The 16,356-nt window shown below is 48.2% G+C and overlaps 1 protein-coding gene across 1 annotated transcript in view; it reads right to left on the bottom strand.

The window, feature by feature from the left end:
• ANKH (ANKH inorganic pyrophosphate transport regulator) overlaps positions 1-14,441 on the bottom strand; it is a 105,343-nt gene extending 90,902 nt beyond the window's left edge. The window contains exon 1 of the mRNA XM_075705160.1: positions 14,307-14,441. Coding sequence (XP_075561275.1) covers positions 14,307-14,402 — 96 coding nt within the window. The 5' untranslated portion in view covers positions 14,403-14,441. The remainder of the gene's footprint in view (positions 1-14,306) is intronic.
• Positions 14,442-16,356: the final 1,915 nt, after the last annotated feature.

Here is a 16,356-nt window from a genome sequence, read left to right as displayed (position 1 = left end):
CACCAGTGAGGACAGCAGGCATTTACCACGTGCCATCAGACATCAATATGAAGGGAGAAAAATTTCACTGCTTCTCCTACACAGCATCGTGCTGAGGAGGAATTCAAAACAAGCCACCGGAGTGAGGATGATAGGGAGCCACAGGTCACTGGCGGTGGCAGAGCAGTCACAGCCACGTCTCGCCAGCACTGCGACATGCCTGCTCCTAGAGAAAGAGTATCTGAACCAGACTGACCCGGAGCTGGCCCTGACATGGTGGGAGGTGAAAGGAGGAGTACAAGTAGCTGGGCAGCATGTTCCCTGCTACCGCAACTGCATGTCTGGAGGAACACAAAGAGGCGAGCACGTACCCTTTGCTAGATAAAGTTTTGCATCTTTACAAAGCTCACATTCTTCACTTGAACCCTGGCTGCCTCATATCAGAGAAATACCTACACATGAGCTTAACTCAGGTCTAAATTTAAAGCCCACAAACATCAAAAAGTTTTTGAGTTAAGCATTTCTCTTGCTGAAGCAGGCCTTTCGTCTGCAAGGGAGGAATCTGCTGGGGGCGGGTGGTGGGAACCTTGCTGTGGGTGGGCTGCTTGCCTGCGAAGAGCAATGGGACGTGCTCTGGAGGCAGCCCCTGGACAGGCAGAGAAAAGGAAAAGTAGAGAGCACAGAAGGGAAGCAGATATTTGAAGTATACAGACTACTCCGAGAAAAAAAGGGCATCAAATGGGTGGCAGGGTGACAAGGACGACGCAGGGAGGAGGGTCAGGAGCTGTCCAGGGCCACAAACCACAGCAGCACACAGGAGGCCCCAACCCAGGGCTGAAACAAAAAAAAATCCCCAGTTTTAAATAAAAAAGTATAAACAAAGAGCCAAAAAAAGACAGTAAAAGATGAGATTGACGATGCCCAATCCTTTTCGGTTCGGCTTGGCAGTCTGCAGACGCCAGACTGTTGCTTATGGTGCTGCATCAATGCGTTACCACACAGGGATTCAGTGGAAGGGAAAAAAAGGATTGAATTGTGAGCAGCTCCCTATTTTTATATCCTGTTTCTCTCTTTCTCAGTGGGATGTTTTCCTTTTTTCACAAAGGACTCACAAAACAAAGGGATATACACAGAAGATTTGAGGTTATAGAATCTTATCTGGCCAAAACAGAAAGAAGAAAAATGTAGGGGTATTTGATGCTAAATGTCATGAGACTATAGAGGCACTATTCTTTACAGAGAGCAAATGAGAGATGGTCATGCTTGTAGTTGCCTTTGAAACCAACTCCCAGAAGTTGCAATAATAACCTCTTGCAAAACAGCTACTAATCCTTTTTTGTAACCGTTCCAAGCTGTCTGTGCATCCCTCACCCCTACGCTGTGTCAACAGCAAAGTGAAACAGTGCTTAGGGTCCCTAATGCTATAAGCATGTTAAGAGTAAAAAAAAAAAAAAAAAATCAAATATCCTTTGTTCTTCCAGCTGTAGGCATAACCATGTCCCTGTCCGGCCAATTTGCTTATTTCTTGCCACAGCACTCCACACTCACTTTCTCAAGAAATAAGGCAAACTCATCTAGAAATCACTGTATTCATATCTAATGGTTTTAGGTGCTGCTACTATTATCTGCTCTTGAAAAAAGGTCAAGGATATTAGTGAGTCATGTTTTTTCCTCCATTTATTTCTACAGTTCATCGCAGGTTATCCTTAATCGCCAGCTGGATGAGTATTGCTTTAACATTCTTCTCGGTGCTGGTCATACAGAACCTGATTGCCTTTCTGTTAAGCTAAATTTACACTGACATGCCTCCTTTGTCTACTTCAGACTTCCAGCAGGACAAGGGAGGAAAAAAGATCTAGTTCGTTATTCAGCAAGATATCAGTGATGAAATTACGGCCCCACAGCCGCTTTGTCTGCAAGCACCTCAGCCTTTCTAATGCAGTGAAAAGCTTTCATGACCCAAGACAGGCATTTGCTGGACGTTGGGACTTCAGGGATGTGCTGGTACTTCCAAGGCCAAAGTTGCCAAGTTTTTTCCTTGCAGGCAGCCTCCCACTTTATCTAAACCTCTCTCTCTCTCACTACTCATTTCCCCTTTCAAATCAGTGGATGCACAGAGAGTACAACAGGCTCCACATCTGCAGATTACTGCAAACACGACCAAACCCTTGGAGCTGAAATCACAAATATGCAACTTAACATGAGGTTTCCGTGACGAAGTCCCGAGGCAATGATTGCGCCTTTGCTAGCTATTTTCTCCTTAGTGATGCAACCACCCACAATGCGGTAGGAGCTTGCAGCTGACAAAAAAGGCATGCCGTGATTTGGAAAAGCTAGCCCACAACTATACAGGCCTTTTCCGGACAGCGATACAAAGCTCACCAACAGGTCAAGCCTACAGTAAGAAAATGTCGAGCAGGCTACCTGCTGTGATTTCTCATAAATTTATTAAATAGAGAAATGTTGGCCTCTGCACAGTATTTGCAGAAAAAACCCACACTACTTATATATTAGATCCAGAAGGCATTACTGAAGAAAGCTCTTCCCAAGACTATTACAATGCTGGAGCGTGTCCTAACCAGTAGACCATTGACTGCATCTCAGAAAGCTCATATAAGAACAAGACGGTGAATGCTGAAAGGTCGTCATGCTTTCATGCTTTGAAATAAAAAGCTCTGAAGCAAAATGACTGCCCACAAGTATATAAAGAACAGTGGTGCAGTGATCAGGAGTGCTCTCAAGGTCACATTTAGAAAAGATGAAATCCATGTACAAAATCACTTGATTCAAAAATAAAGTAGCATTTGCACATGCAGCCATCATAATAGCATGTAACCAGAGGCAGCTCAAACTATAAGGGACACATCAGGTGCATGTGCAATTACCTAGCAGTCCCATGCACAGCTCTTCTCCTTATTTCCTCAACCATTTTGCCTTGTGTATAAGCCAGTAAGTAGTCAGGACAGTACTTTAGCACCACTCAGTGTATAATGCTCCTGTGAAGGCAGTCCCCTGCTCACAACACACTACGTACATGTACAGGTGTATGTGTGCACATTTTGCATTAGAGAAGTACTTGAAAATTGTATTTATCTGTGGCAAACAGAAAGCTTTTTGTGGATGACTACCTTCAGCGTCTTAAGGATCTGAAAAATGTTTTGTGGTTTGGACTTCCTTTCTCTTTTAAAGCAAATGCTTATGATTGCGAAATCATTATGCCCCAACATAAACACAGGGGAAGCTGACAGTGCTGTCGTACTAAATTTGGAGCCCCACATTACCAGTTCTTTTGTACTACTGAAGTGCAGAGAAAAATGACCAGAGACATCCCTGTGACTGTACAAACCCAAGGACAACTGGGGTTATTTTGACGGGCTTCAAAAAACTATGAGCAAGAGAGAGCAAAAATTAAAATTTAATGAAGAGGATGATCCAAATACTCAGATCGGAAGATTTATTCCTCATTGCCTGTGAGGCAGCCCATAGGCTGTGCACATGGGGAAAACCAGCTGCCCTTCCAAGTGCACCACCTGGTACGTTCACTTCTGCCAGTAGAGTTGGTGGCCAGTTTGAACTCATCTCCTTAGCTGACCTCTTGGGCTCAGGGGATTGCAAATAATGCTAGCGTTCAAAGTCATCTCCAAAATGCCACAATGGGGGAGGAAGTGGGATGGACTGATGGAGTAAGTTACAAAAGCTGATAGCAGGACGAGGGTGAAATGGATGGGCTCCCTGGTAGCAATTAGGGTGAGGAGCTGCACTGCAGGCTCCAGCCTGGGGACAAAGCCACGTGGACGTCTGCGCAACTAAACCGCTCCAGTACCCATGGGACAACCAAGCAAAACAAAGGATCTGCAGAACTGAACTGGAAAGACGGTAAGAGTGCAGGGCTGGGTGTGCACTTTATGGCATCACAGGACCCGAAACATCCCCTGTGCTTGCCTCATCTCGTCTCACGGCAGCTATGCCTTTAAGCATTTCAAAAAACTCAGCAAGCATCCAGTTTAAAAGCAGAGTTTTTACTCCCTCACTTCCACGCTGAGAACATCTCAACACCCCACTTCTGTCACACTGGAAAGGTCCTCCTATTTTGATAAACTCACATCATTTGTGCTTTTCCTCCTCGGCTCTGCTTGGGAGACCCCAGCGCTATGCTTCTAAAATGAACAAGACAGGGGTTTCACAGTATTTTTATTAGCTAGGCAACTCAGGTTTTTCTCCCTAGCAATTGGTCTCTGTACACTGAACCTGGGAAGCATTGTGTGAAAAACAGAAGGCTGTAAGACAACTGTTTAATACTAGAAATTCTGCACCTCTGAGTTTTTGTATATTTTACATTAGTATGTACAATTTAATAGGAAGAGGCCATGCTAACAGCCCATAACTACATTACCCTTCTAGATTGCACTGCCTTTGAGGGGTACATAGTTTCCAAGCTGCTCGTCTCCCTCACCAGAAGACGTGGTCTTCAGTATTGACCCACCATGTACAGCACTCTACATTGATCACAACACTCTTTGCTTTCGGTGACTCACCGAATTTGAGCCTACGTAAAACACCACCACCTAATGCTGTCTAAAGCACAGCACTCTTCATGCCAACACATTTTAGAAGGAAGAAATGCGTGAGAGGGAATGATTCCTGCTTTTTACATGGAAAATCATCTGAAAACCTTTTCAGTCTAAATTGTGTTTAACCGCCCCAATCTCTCTCATTGCTCTTGGCCACATTCTCCTCCACAGCAGTGACCTAGCTAACCCTGTTTCCTCTCCTTCATGACCACACTGTGGTTCATATAACTGCAGACAGTTATCAAATTCCCTTTTTTGTCCAAGCTATAAATGCTTCATTTCTATAATCTTTCCCCTTACGTAACCGATATTTTTTTCACCTCTCACCAGAACCAAGAATGTGAAGTGTTTTCCTGGCCGGTAGTGCTGCTAGCCATTCGTTTTCTTCTCAGATGACCTAAACGCTTTTTAATTGGTAAGATGCTGACAGAGGAAATGGTAACAATGGACTTGTGCAAAAGTCTGTCTTTCATCTGCAGGATGGCAGACTTGAGATCAAAGGCTGCCAAGTTCTTGGAGCACATTGGTATGCTGCAGCAAGGAAAGTCTTTGCAATGAGGAGGGAGCTGCTGGAGGTGGATCACAGCTACCTCACCTTTAGCTGGCCATGGCTGCAGGAACGGCAGCTGCCGCTCACTGACACAGAGGTTATACGAATAAGATACTGGTTATCGATATGCAGCAGAATGAAAGAGGGGTAACACGGTGTGAGTAGGAAGCAAACAGGAAGAAGAGTCTAATAAAATCTAAATATAAATCCTGCATTTTCAGGGAAGTAACTGTCAAATACTGTCATTAAAAAAAACAGGGCAAGAACAGTGGGTGCAGTGTGGTTGCACCCCTTTTACCTACACACGCTGCCCATCCGGCTGAATGAAGGAAAAACAACAGTCCCAGCTGGCATGTGTCAACACTTTCTTCGGCCAGAGTACGTCAAAGCTGCGCAGCCACAAAGATCTAAGGCCAGCACATGAAAGCTCAGGTATGGCCTGCATCTGACTTCATTCACTGATTTAAGTACGAAACACAGGTAAGAAACCAAGAAGAGCCCAAAGCCTTTCAAATGTATTCATCAGCAAACACACTAGCATGTGCTTTGGTGCAGTGAGCTTTCAGCCCCACAGAACCCTGTACCTTAGGGAATATTTACAAGGAGTCAGAGACAGGTAGCTAAAAAAACCTGTAAACACAAATATGCTCTCCAGCTTGTATGGATATGAATTTTCTCTGCATCTCCACATGAAAATTTTCTGGACTCTGAAAACTGAAAAGGGTTGGAAACAATCGCCTTAGCGATCCAAGAGCACTGCAAAAAAGCTGTGTGAAGCAAATCACTTGAAAATAAGTTGTGTCTTGCAGTTTGCTTCCCACGCTAAAAGCTGAACTCTTGCTGAACCACTACATCAGTAAAGCAAACTGGGCATGCTGGGCAACAGTGACCACCCTTTCTCCAGCAGTAACTTTCTTGCCACATCAGAAACAGTGAATTTTTCGCATCATCTTGGGGAACATAATTAAATTGGCACTTGAGATTTCATGCCATTGTAGCACTTATTTTTTAACAAACTGCTCTGAACTCGCCAGTATTTTTCCTTTATCCTTTTCTAGAATGCTCTTGAAAAGGGTATGGAAATCAGTTGTGGTTTTGCAAATAACAGTGCTGAAACTTCAGCCCTCTTTGGAACCAAACGCGTATTTACACCTGGAATTATTCTTAGTTAATGTTTCATACTGGCATTTTTATTCTGCACTACATCAGAAAGGAACTAACCAAGAAAAATTGTATATGCAGACAAACTCTAAATCAGGGTAACAAAGTTCTGTGGAAAATCTGAAAGTGAAGCAGTACCATAGAGGAGACAGAATTCAGAGAACTGCAGAGCTTTGCTGTTTCAGACACGGAAGTTCATAGGTCATTTAGGTCTCTTGTTCTTATGGCGGTTCTTTTTTAACTCTCCAGCTAATGGTTATCTGAAAAGGCAGTGGCAGTGTCTAAAACCACAGCTACAGCAATATCATGTCAGTAGAAAATCAAGCAAACAGAATGAAGCATAATCTGATGATGTAATTGCATATTAACACTCCTGTTTCCCTCCCCCCAAAATCCACAGGTTTCCAAGTACAAATAGGATGAGGTACCAATAGCTAGTTACAAGCTACAACAGCTTGTTAGAATCTAAGGTAATTACAAATTGTCCATAATTTTTTTGAAGAAACACATGTTCTGATATGCCATTTAAACTGGAATTGAGCTCAGCAGTAATATATATGTTATTTAAAAACATCACAGATTTCTGAAAGTAGCTACAAAGCAAAATCTGTTTGGAATTGCTCAGTTTTATGCACGGAGGTTTCTGCATGAGCTGGCAGATATATTTAAATTTTCTATTTATACAGAAACTTACATCCATGTTTTACAAACATGAAGGAATAAACTTTGTAACTGCCTTATGAAACACATCACTATTTTAGAACTGACAAAATCCACACAAAGAGAGAGATAAATGTCTTGTCTAGGATCGAGACAGGAAGTCAATTAATAGCTATAATCTGTACTTCCAGAGCTGGAGCCTTGCGTATATGCCTTCTTTGCATATAAAAAGTCACTCATCTTCAAAGTCATAAATTCAGTCATGTCATATAAGCTTTTGTATACAACCGAGTTCTCCATGCAGCAGCAAAATGAGTGAAGATTAAAAAGAAAGCAGTTCAGACCAAATCAAATATGAAGAGAAATCAGCTTTCTTGGTTTTGTGAAAATGCAACCAAAAGAAATGAACGAGAAAACCCCTGAAACAAATCAAATTGTCAGTTCAACTCAAACCCAAAAGTTTTACTTTGGGGGTTTCTCTCCAGGACACAGAATACAATGGTTCAAACCCCTTTCAAAATTTCAGTTTGGAACCCATGTTTTAAAATTAAGGCTTGGGGTATTTTCATCTCTCCTTCCTGATCCTGTCTTAGTCTACTAGATTTTCACTGGCGTAGGGAGGAGAACCTAATTCCCCTATCTCTGAAATAAGCGCCAGAAGTACTCAGCTTCCACACGACCCTTTTGCAGTGAGTATCTAGTGATATCATGACTGGAGTATCACCAGAGCGAGCCCTCCACCCTAGACACTGGGACTCGGGACTGCTCGGCAAAGTGGTAAATACTCTTGGTCTCCCACCGCATCCATTACTCTTCCGGTAGGGAGAATCGTTTCCACCCCACAAGCCTAAAAGTTTTATTTTCAAACAACCTACCGGACAAATATCATCTGAACTCACGGTTCTGAGATGAATTAAACTACTTCAGAAAAAAAAATAAGTGGCTGGCTGGTGCTGCGTGGGATTGCTTCTCCCTCCCTCCTTCCATCCCTTCCTGGAAATAGGCTATCTCTGCAGTTACATAGCCAGCCAACTACTTCAGACATGCTTCACGGGTATCATCAAGTACAAAACCTGCCAGCTCTTAACACTGAAGCATAACACAGTCCGGAGAAGTCCTTACAGCCGTGCTGACACAGCCATGGCGGGTGGGAGGCAATGGGAGTGGGAAGCGGGGAACTGGAAGAGTTTGTGAAGAGAGGAGAGGGTAGGATGAAAAAAGAGAAGGTACTGACAAATGAGGCATAGCACAGATCCTAGCTCTAGATGATATATTTTACACTATGGCAACATGGAGCACTACAGGGGATGGACTCCTTATTTCACAGGTTCATTCTCATAATTTCTAGTATCATCTGAAATCTTCAGTGGTGTTAGCCCCACAGCTCTTCATAACCTGTTTATTTTGTACCCTACGTGCTATAAAATGCAAATATATATTGGTTTAGCTGCCGGGAATATGTGTCTTTGTTAATTTAAGAACATTAACGCATTGCTGAGATTTGACTTTTATTTGCACATGTTTTATGAGACCTTTCTTTATGAGATTAAGAATCTTTATGAGATTCTTCCCAGATCTCAGTGTGCATTGCTTGCTGTGAAACTCCTGCAAATCCTCTGCACGACTGGTGAACGCAATGCCTGGTATCTAACGCCTGCTGTAACTAACATAGACATATAAGCCTAATTAATCACTGGTATAGTCTCAAGAATTGTCCATGTGGTCTACAGGCCACTTAGCACTGGCTGGAAACCCCCCAGTGCCTGGCAGACGACTCTTTAGGAATTAAGGCTGTAGGGCTCAGGCTGGCATGCAAAAGGAAGTAAAGCCGCATTCCTTAGAAGGAGAAGGTCTCTGGAGTCAGTACTGAGGTACAAATCCTGAAAATTACTACTTCAGGTTTGTCTGGTTTGGTTTTCAATCCTTCATATAAGGTCTCACCTGGATTTTCTCACTCCAAACAGGGAAGTTAGATGTGTTTCACTGATACTGCCTAGCCGCTTCCCTGACTGTTTGGCTTGTGAATCCTGCAGGAGAAATGAATTCCTTCAAAATATTACCACTGAAATTTGGAAAAAAAAAAAAAAAATCTGTTGATAGCATACTCTGTAGATGTTTGCTTCTTCAACACAATTTCACCTAAATTTAAATTCAAATGCTGTATAGTTCATGTTAATTTGAAACAAATAGGGCACTTCCATTAGCGCACCATACTAATAACGTGGTTGTGGTAATAACATACAGTCATGGTCTATGCTAATTATCAGACCTTGCTAGCTTTCTTGTTTATATGGTACTAAAGCCCTACACGATTTAAATGAGTCCCTGACCTCTCACAACAGCAATAACAGGAGTACTTTGCACTCATACAGCACATTTCATGTCGGAGCACTTCTGACACATGAATTTTCATTACATCCCTGTGACACACAGGTAGGCGTCTAGGCGCACTTCAAAGGCAGGGGAACTGTGCCACGGAAGGGTTACGCAACTTGGCCCAAATCCCCGGGGAACAGCTGGGAACGTGAACTCTCCCATTGCCTGTTCTGAACGTCCAGACAATAACACTTACCCCAAAAATGAGCTTCATAAAGCATTAATCAAAATGTTTAACCCCCTACTAAGTTTGCAAATGGCATGGACAGATGATAAGCTCACTAATTCTTTTTGATACATTATTCATGACTTGTTCTCCTTTTCTGGCAACACATTTTTTAAGGAAAAAAAACCCCACATTCAAATACAGGAAAAAAATGTTTGTTTTTCAAGCAATTATTGCAAAATAATTTGGAATCCAAAACATTTAGCACTTCCTTTACAGCTCGCCTGTTTGATCCCAACCGCCACACTGCACGCGACGTATGGCAATTTCTCTGCAGGACCAGAGCACCCGAGCGACCTCAGGAGAAAGCGGCAGCTGGACTCTGCTTGCTCGGTTTTAGTTTCCAAGGACCTGCAAGCCACTGAACAACATTATGCCTGCATACCTAACAGTTAAGTTAAGTTGGCAAATAAAACTGCCTAACCAAGAACAAGTGACAGCAATTGAAATGAATGATTCGGGGGCTGGCCATATGATAGCTAGAAAGGAAAAAAAAACCCTCCTACTGTTCCCATTGATAATTAAGGGACTACAGCAGACAGGCCCAAAGTTCAAAACGTTCCTCTCTGCCTGGCCCTTGCCACGCCGCGAGCAGCAGAGAGCATTACCGGCCACATTGGCAAATTGTATTTAAGGCTGCCTAGGGCTGATTCGGCAGTTCTGAAAGAGTTAGTGAACTAATGCGCACCTCAGTTTTCCCCCCTTTATAATAACGCTAATGCAAAGGTACACATACATTACCAATCAGGCCACCGCAATATATGTGAGCCGATCTGAAGCCGTGTTAAAAGGAAAATTGATGTGGGTGGTGACGGATTTTTGAGCGCACAGGGTACCAGTGGTATTATTTGCTGGGGGAGTTGTTTGAAGTTGTGTTGCGCTCCATCACATGGTAACAGTTTATTTATTTATTTCCAAGCAAGTACATCCAACATTTTTCACGGGAGCCAGGATTTTTAATGGAAACCTTGCTCTCCAACAGCTGAGCTCTAAATAAAACACTAATTATTGTGAATCTCGAGGTAAGATGTTGAGAGTCAAATGCTCTCACCAGCAGAATGAAACAGAATCTCTCTTCTTGTGGTAAGTGTTAAGCTCTTGGGATGAAAATGCTCTGCTATGTGTATTTGTGTGTGCATGCATATACCTAGAGAAAACTAAATAAACAAATAAATACATGCGTGTGCACACACATATTTGTGTGGAGAAGGAACATTCAGCCAGAATATTTGGGACTATTTTCTGAAGGCCGTACTCTAGAAAGCTATGTAGCATTTTACTCCATAAAAGCTATGTAGTACTGTAAATAAATTGTAAGGGAAATGGCTTGCAGAGAAGAAATCACGGAAATAGGTTAGAAATTGTTTATTTCTCTAATCTGCTGCTAATTTACCTGGTCATGCATCAGGACTACCTTTTTTAGTGGGGGGCAGGCAGGGAAATCAGATATTTGTCCAAGAAGATTTTATGAGGTGAACAGATGAGGTTAGCTCACTAGATTGGAGTAACTCTGTAATATAGCCTTGTCCTAAAGTGTTATTGGATTAGGGTCCAAGGGTCAACAGGAGGCTCTTCACTGTCTACAGTGGTTCTGGAAGTGACTGCAGGAGATGAGCTTGTTAGTTGTCAGGAGCATTGCTCCAGCATTTTTTACTTCCTACAAAATAAACAGACTTGTCATAGAAAACATCTCGTATGGGGCAAGGGTAACAGCTACAAACTATGTTCTGCAAATATTCTCTAGCCTTACTGTAAATTTCCCTTAAAGTAGCAAGAAACCTAGACTCAGCCACATACCAAGGATCTGGCAATTTCCTAGTGATGTTTGCTATTGAAAAAAACTATTCAACACCCAGAAAACCCTCTCAAGGTAAAAAAAAAAAAAAAAAACCAAAAAAAAAACCCAACGTAAGATTCTCTTTGTTTCTCACTTTTCAATCTCAGGTACCTAATAGTATTAGGTTTTGTTAAAAAGGCTCTGCTTTGAACACTCTCCTTCCAAATACTCTCCCCGCTTGAGAGAGCAATGTATGAATGCGACACATCAAAAGGGTTTACAACTTAGAGCATTTTTTAAACACCTCCTCTTCCCTGGTCAGGCAAGGTCCATTCTCTCCCTAATTTTTTACAGTCATCTCTTACTTCTGGCCTATAGCTCTCCTGTCTCTTTTACAGTATTTACAGTGTCCAGAGGGGGTAACATTACTTCATGTAAATTTTACTTCCCTTATCATTCTTAGAAATCTTTTTTATCTGCAGCATACATTCACAGAAGGAGGTATGGCAGCCTTTCCAGAGCTATCTGTTGGCACACCCATTCTTCTATCTTGCTTCCATTCGGCCCTGTCATTAAAATTATTACAATTTTGCAGAGCAGAAAGGTGACTGGCTCAGCAAGTCCGTATCTTTTCAGCCACCCGAGTCCCACAGTAATGTCTACAAGTGTAAAAAATAACTTCATGTATTGTATGCAGGAGAATAAAATCCCTGTCCTTTTGTCTGTAAGAGGATCTCTTCAGACCTGGAGTAACTTTGTCCCGGCCTCGGTTTCCTGATTTCCATGTAGCTAAGTCTCCCGCCAGGCTGGTACAAAAAGCATCTTTCCAGCTCCCACTCCTGTGCTGGGGTTTTCTGCAGGAGTCTCCCTGCTCGCTAGATTTCTCCCTTTTCAATTAAGCACCTCCCCAGGCTGCCATCTGAGACAGGGGATAATGCCAGCTCTCCTGGAGGGCCAATACTATGACTTGGCTATCAAACAAAACACATTTCCTGAGGTATTTTGTCCCTAACACTGTCAAAGTTGGTTAGGTAAGTGCTTACATGTATCATCCACACGTTAACACCCCTGCCGCGGCACTGGTACCCAGCCAGACAGAAGGCCCCTCACTTATAAAATTGTAATCTCTTGCTTGCTAATTTTTGAAATCCTGGTCCTGAGCACACTGAAGTCAAGGGGATGGTTTTTACAGGCTGACAGTGATTTTGAATCAAGCTGACCTTGTATGAAGCAAACTGTATACATGCACCTGTCATACTCAGTTTGCCGAGTGAACTGAACTTCTGCTATATGTTATTAATGTGGCACAGTTATTAGCATTTAAATCACCTTTTCCCTTTTTCCCCTCCCCGAGTATGATTTATAGAAGACTGACTTAGTAGGAAAGTCTGCAGTTGTTAGACAAGGATAGAATTGCATTTTTTTAGTATCGCGGCTTATTTAAATTTAAAAGACTAGGAAGCCAAATGCGATTAAGACAGCCGTGACAAACATATGATTAAAGCTAGCTTTTTTTTTCCCACTGTAATATTTTTCCTTTCACTTTCTTCTTTACAAATGGGTGAAAGTACCCACTAATTTTCTGGTGTCTTTGCTCAAGGAGCATGGGAGCAAATGCCTAGTCTGCTTAGAAAACAAGAGCTTCTCAGCAAAACTGAGTGACTTAGGACAAGGATAAAGGCTATTTGAGACGCAATACTTGCTGTGGCTGCCCAGCTTAACACTTGCGAATGTTAATAATACTTATCAGCAGATACTGTCTTACTAAAAATGTAATGACAGGCCCTATATAGTGCAGCCTGACACAAGACCGGGGCCTTACCTGGCATAAATACCGAAACAAGAGAGAAGAGGTTACCCCACACCACTGTGGTGTGGCAAACAAGCACCCTGCGTGGAAAGCTCTGGCAAAGGGGGAGTGGGTACATCAAGCACAAAGCATGGTTTTGGTGCAAACGCAGCAAGCGGGGATTAGGACGCCGAAGCGGGAGGGCTGCCTGCGAGGGAGACGGACGGCAATTCGGGGGACAGGGGGGCATTTTCTCAGCGCCCCGGACAGGGGACAGCCGCAGGTGACCGGCAGCGCCGGGGACTCGGCAGGGCTGGAGCGCAGAGACCTGCGCACGGCTGGAGCACGGCGGCAGCGGCTCCCCCTGCCGTGCCCCGATCTTTCCGGGCTTCTGCCCCGGGGCCATCCCCGCGGACTCCCGGCTCACCGAACACCGGCGGAGGAGGCCCAGGGGCGCGGGCAGCGGCTCTCACCTGCCCGCGGCCCCGCCGGGAAGCCGCCCCCTCAGCGAGGGGATGCGGCGCGGCTCCCCGCCGGGCTGCCGCCCTCCTCCCGGGATGCCGCGGCGGGGGCAGCCGGCGGCGGGGCGGGGTGGGGGGGGGGCCGGGCCGCTGCGGCAGCGCCGCGGGGCGGGGGGGGACCCTCGGCAGCGGCCGGCGGCGGCAGCCGGGCCCCCCCTCCCCGCACCAACCCCGCGCCCCGCTCCAGCACGCCGGGGCCCCGGGCTGAGCCGGCCGCCGCCGCCGGCTCCGGGCTCGCAGGCTCGGGCGCCGAGCTGCGCTGCACTGCGCCAGGGGCTGCTGCACCTGAGCGGCCGTGGCAGCGGCGGGGGATGAGCCAAAAGCAACCCCCGGCGAACCCGCATTATGCAATTTCAGATTATATAATCCTAAAATACAAGCGGGAGGAAACACACACACACACACACACACACACGACACCCCAAGCCCAAAACGCGCCGTCCTGCCCCGCGCAGCTGGCGGGGTGCGGAGCAGCCCCTGCTCTGGGACCGCCGCCGGGGCACGCACGCCGCCCCCAAAGGCGCAGGAGCCGCCGTCCCCGCCCGCCGCGATGCGCCGGGGGAGGACGGCGGAGCCCGGCCCGGCACGGCCCGGCACGGCCCGCTTCTCCTTCCCTTCCCCGCCGAGGCGCCGAGCCCCGCCGGCGCGGCCATGGGGAGGGCGAGGGTCGCCCCCGGGGGGAAGGCGCTGCCTTACCTGCTCCCCGAAGTCGATGGCGATGTTGGTGATGCCCAGAGGGACCAGGAACCGGATCAGGGGCCAGTAGTTAGTGAGCGCTGGAAATTTCACCATAGTCCCAGCTGCGCGGTGACCCCCAGCGCATCTGCCGCGGCAGGAGACGGCGCGGGAGGACGGCGGGGGGGAAGGATGAAAGGGCAAAGGAGGAGGCTGCGTGCGTGTCCCTGTGCGTGTGTGCGGCGGGGGGGGGGGATGAGGGCGAGGGAGAGGAGCAGCAGAGCCCCCTAAAAATAAAGCGGGCGGGGGGCCGGTCCCTCGCTGCCCGGCGCGGCTCGGCGCTGTCGGGTGCTGGCTGGGCGGCGGGGCGCGCTGTGCTGCCGCCTTAGCAGGAGACCCGGCAGATCAAGTCCATCCCCGCCGCCCTCCTCCCACACAACAATGATCCGCCGCCGCCGCTGCCGCCGCCGCCGCCGCCGGAAAAAAAAAAGAGGAGGGACACCGCCGCCAGCCACTCGTGCGGGCAGCGCTGCCATCCTCGGGGCGCGGGGGCCAGGGGAAGGGCCGGGCCGGGGCCTCCCCCCCGCGCCTGACGCTGGCCGGCGGCGGGGCGACGGCCGCGGCGCCGCGCAGGAAAACGCCGCCCTCCCTCCTCCTCCTCCTCCTCCTCCTCCTCCTCCTCCGCCGCCGCCTCCTCCTCCTCGCCGCGGGGCCGGCGCAGGCCGCGGGGCCGCGGTGCGGGGCCGGGCGCCGGCGGCGGGGGTTCCGGCGGCGGGGCGCGGTGCGGGGCCGGCGGCGGCGGCGGGGCGAGGCCGGCGGCGGGGCCCAGGCGGCGGCGGGCGCCGCTCCCCGCGCGGGCTGCCGCAGCACGTGGGTTTGACACACGCCCGGCGGCGGCGGCGGGGGAAAGAGCGGCACCGAGCGGCTCCTCCCGACGCCGGAGCGGCCGCGCTGCGCCCCCCGCCCGCGGTAGCGGCGGGGCCGAGGGGCAGCGGCGCGCCCGGGCACCTGTCCGACACCCCCCGCCACCCCCCCCCCCGCCCGGCTGCGTCCCCGCTGTGGGGGTCCCCCCACCCCACCTTTGCGTGCGCGACCCTCGCCCTCCTCCCGCAGCCGCGGGCGGCCTCCCCCCGGCTTTTCCCGGCGGTGGGCTTCGGGCCTCGCGCAGGGGCGCTTGTGGAGCTGCAGGGCAGGTGGGGGTCCTTAACGAGGCGTTAACCAAGATGTCTGACCCCCGGCTTTTCTTCTGGCTCAAACACCCGAAATAAATCAACGGGGAACGTTTGGCAGCGCGACCGCTTCGTTTTTCGAGGTCTCTGCCCGCGTCCTGGACGAGGGAACGTGCCCGTGGGCCCAGGGCAGCTTGCAGGAGGGTCCTCGCCGGCTGGCAGCACGCCGTCCCGGCCCACGGCCTCGACAAACCGCGGGGCTCTGTCAGCCTAAGGGGTGGGGGAAAGGAGGGAAAGCAAAACCCTTCTGAACGCGTTGTGGAAGTTTCTCAACATTTTCAAACTCACGGGGCGGGGGGGTTGTAATTGAGTTCCTCTGGGACGCTTCGGTTTGTGGGGTCACCTTCACCTTGCCACCTTCAAGGAGGGTTGGCAAATATTTCGGGAAGGTGGAAGCCCTGTGAGGAGTCAGATGTCTATATCTGGCCCTCAGAGGAGCAGTGGCCTGTGGAGGGGTGGTGGGCAGCCTTCCTCACCCAAAGTCTCCTGTACTAAAATGCTGCTGTAACCAAGAGCCACTCCACGTATTTTGGAGAGTCAACAGGAGGCGAGCTCTGAAAATCCTTGACAGGCAGATGACAGGCTGTGGGGTGGGGTTGGAGTGGGAGAGCCCTCCGTTCCCGGGGTGACTTGGCAAAGTCAGCCTCAGCTGTCGCTGGGGTTTTTTTCCCTCCTACAGCTGGAGTTTGCCTCACCTAGCAGCCCTTAAGCTGGCACAGCCTTCCTTGCGGGCACACAGGAGCAAACTCAAATGCTTCCAAGAGTGCAAAGCTGCCTTCATCCTGTAGATCACTTGAAATGCCATGGGTATGCTGTCCGGGGGGATGATGGAGCGGAGCAGC

The sequence above is a fragment of the Pelecanus crispus genome, chromosome 2 (genome assembly GCF_030463565.1).
Source record: "Pelecanus crispus isolate bPelCri1 chromosome 2, bPelCri1.pri, whole genome shotgun sequence".
NCBI lineage: Eukaryota > Metazoa > Chordata > Aves > Pelecaniformes > Pelecanidae > Pelecanus > Pelecanus crispus.
Note: the sequence above shows the minus strand (reverse complement) of the source record. Positions and strands in the feature narration are given on the sequence as shown.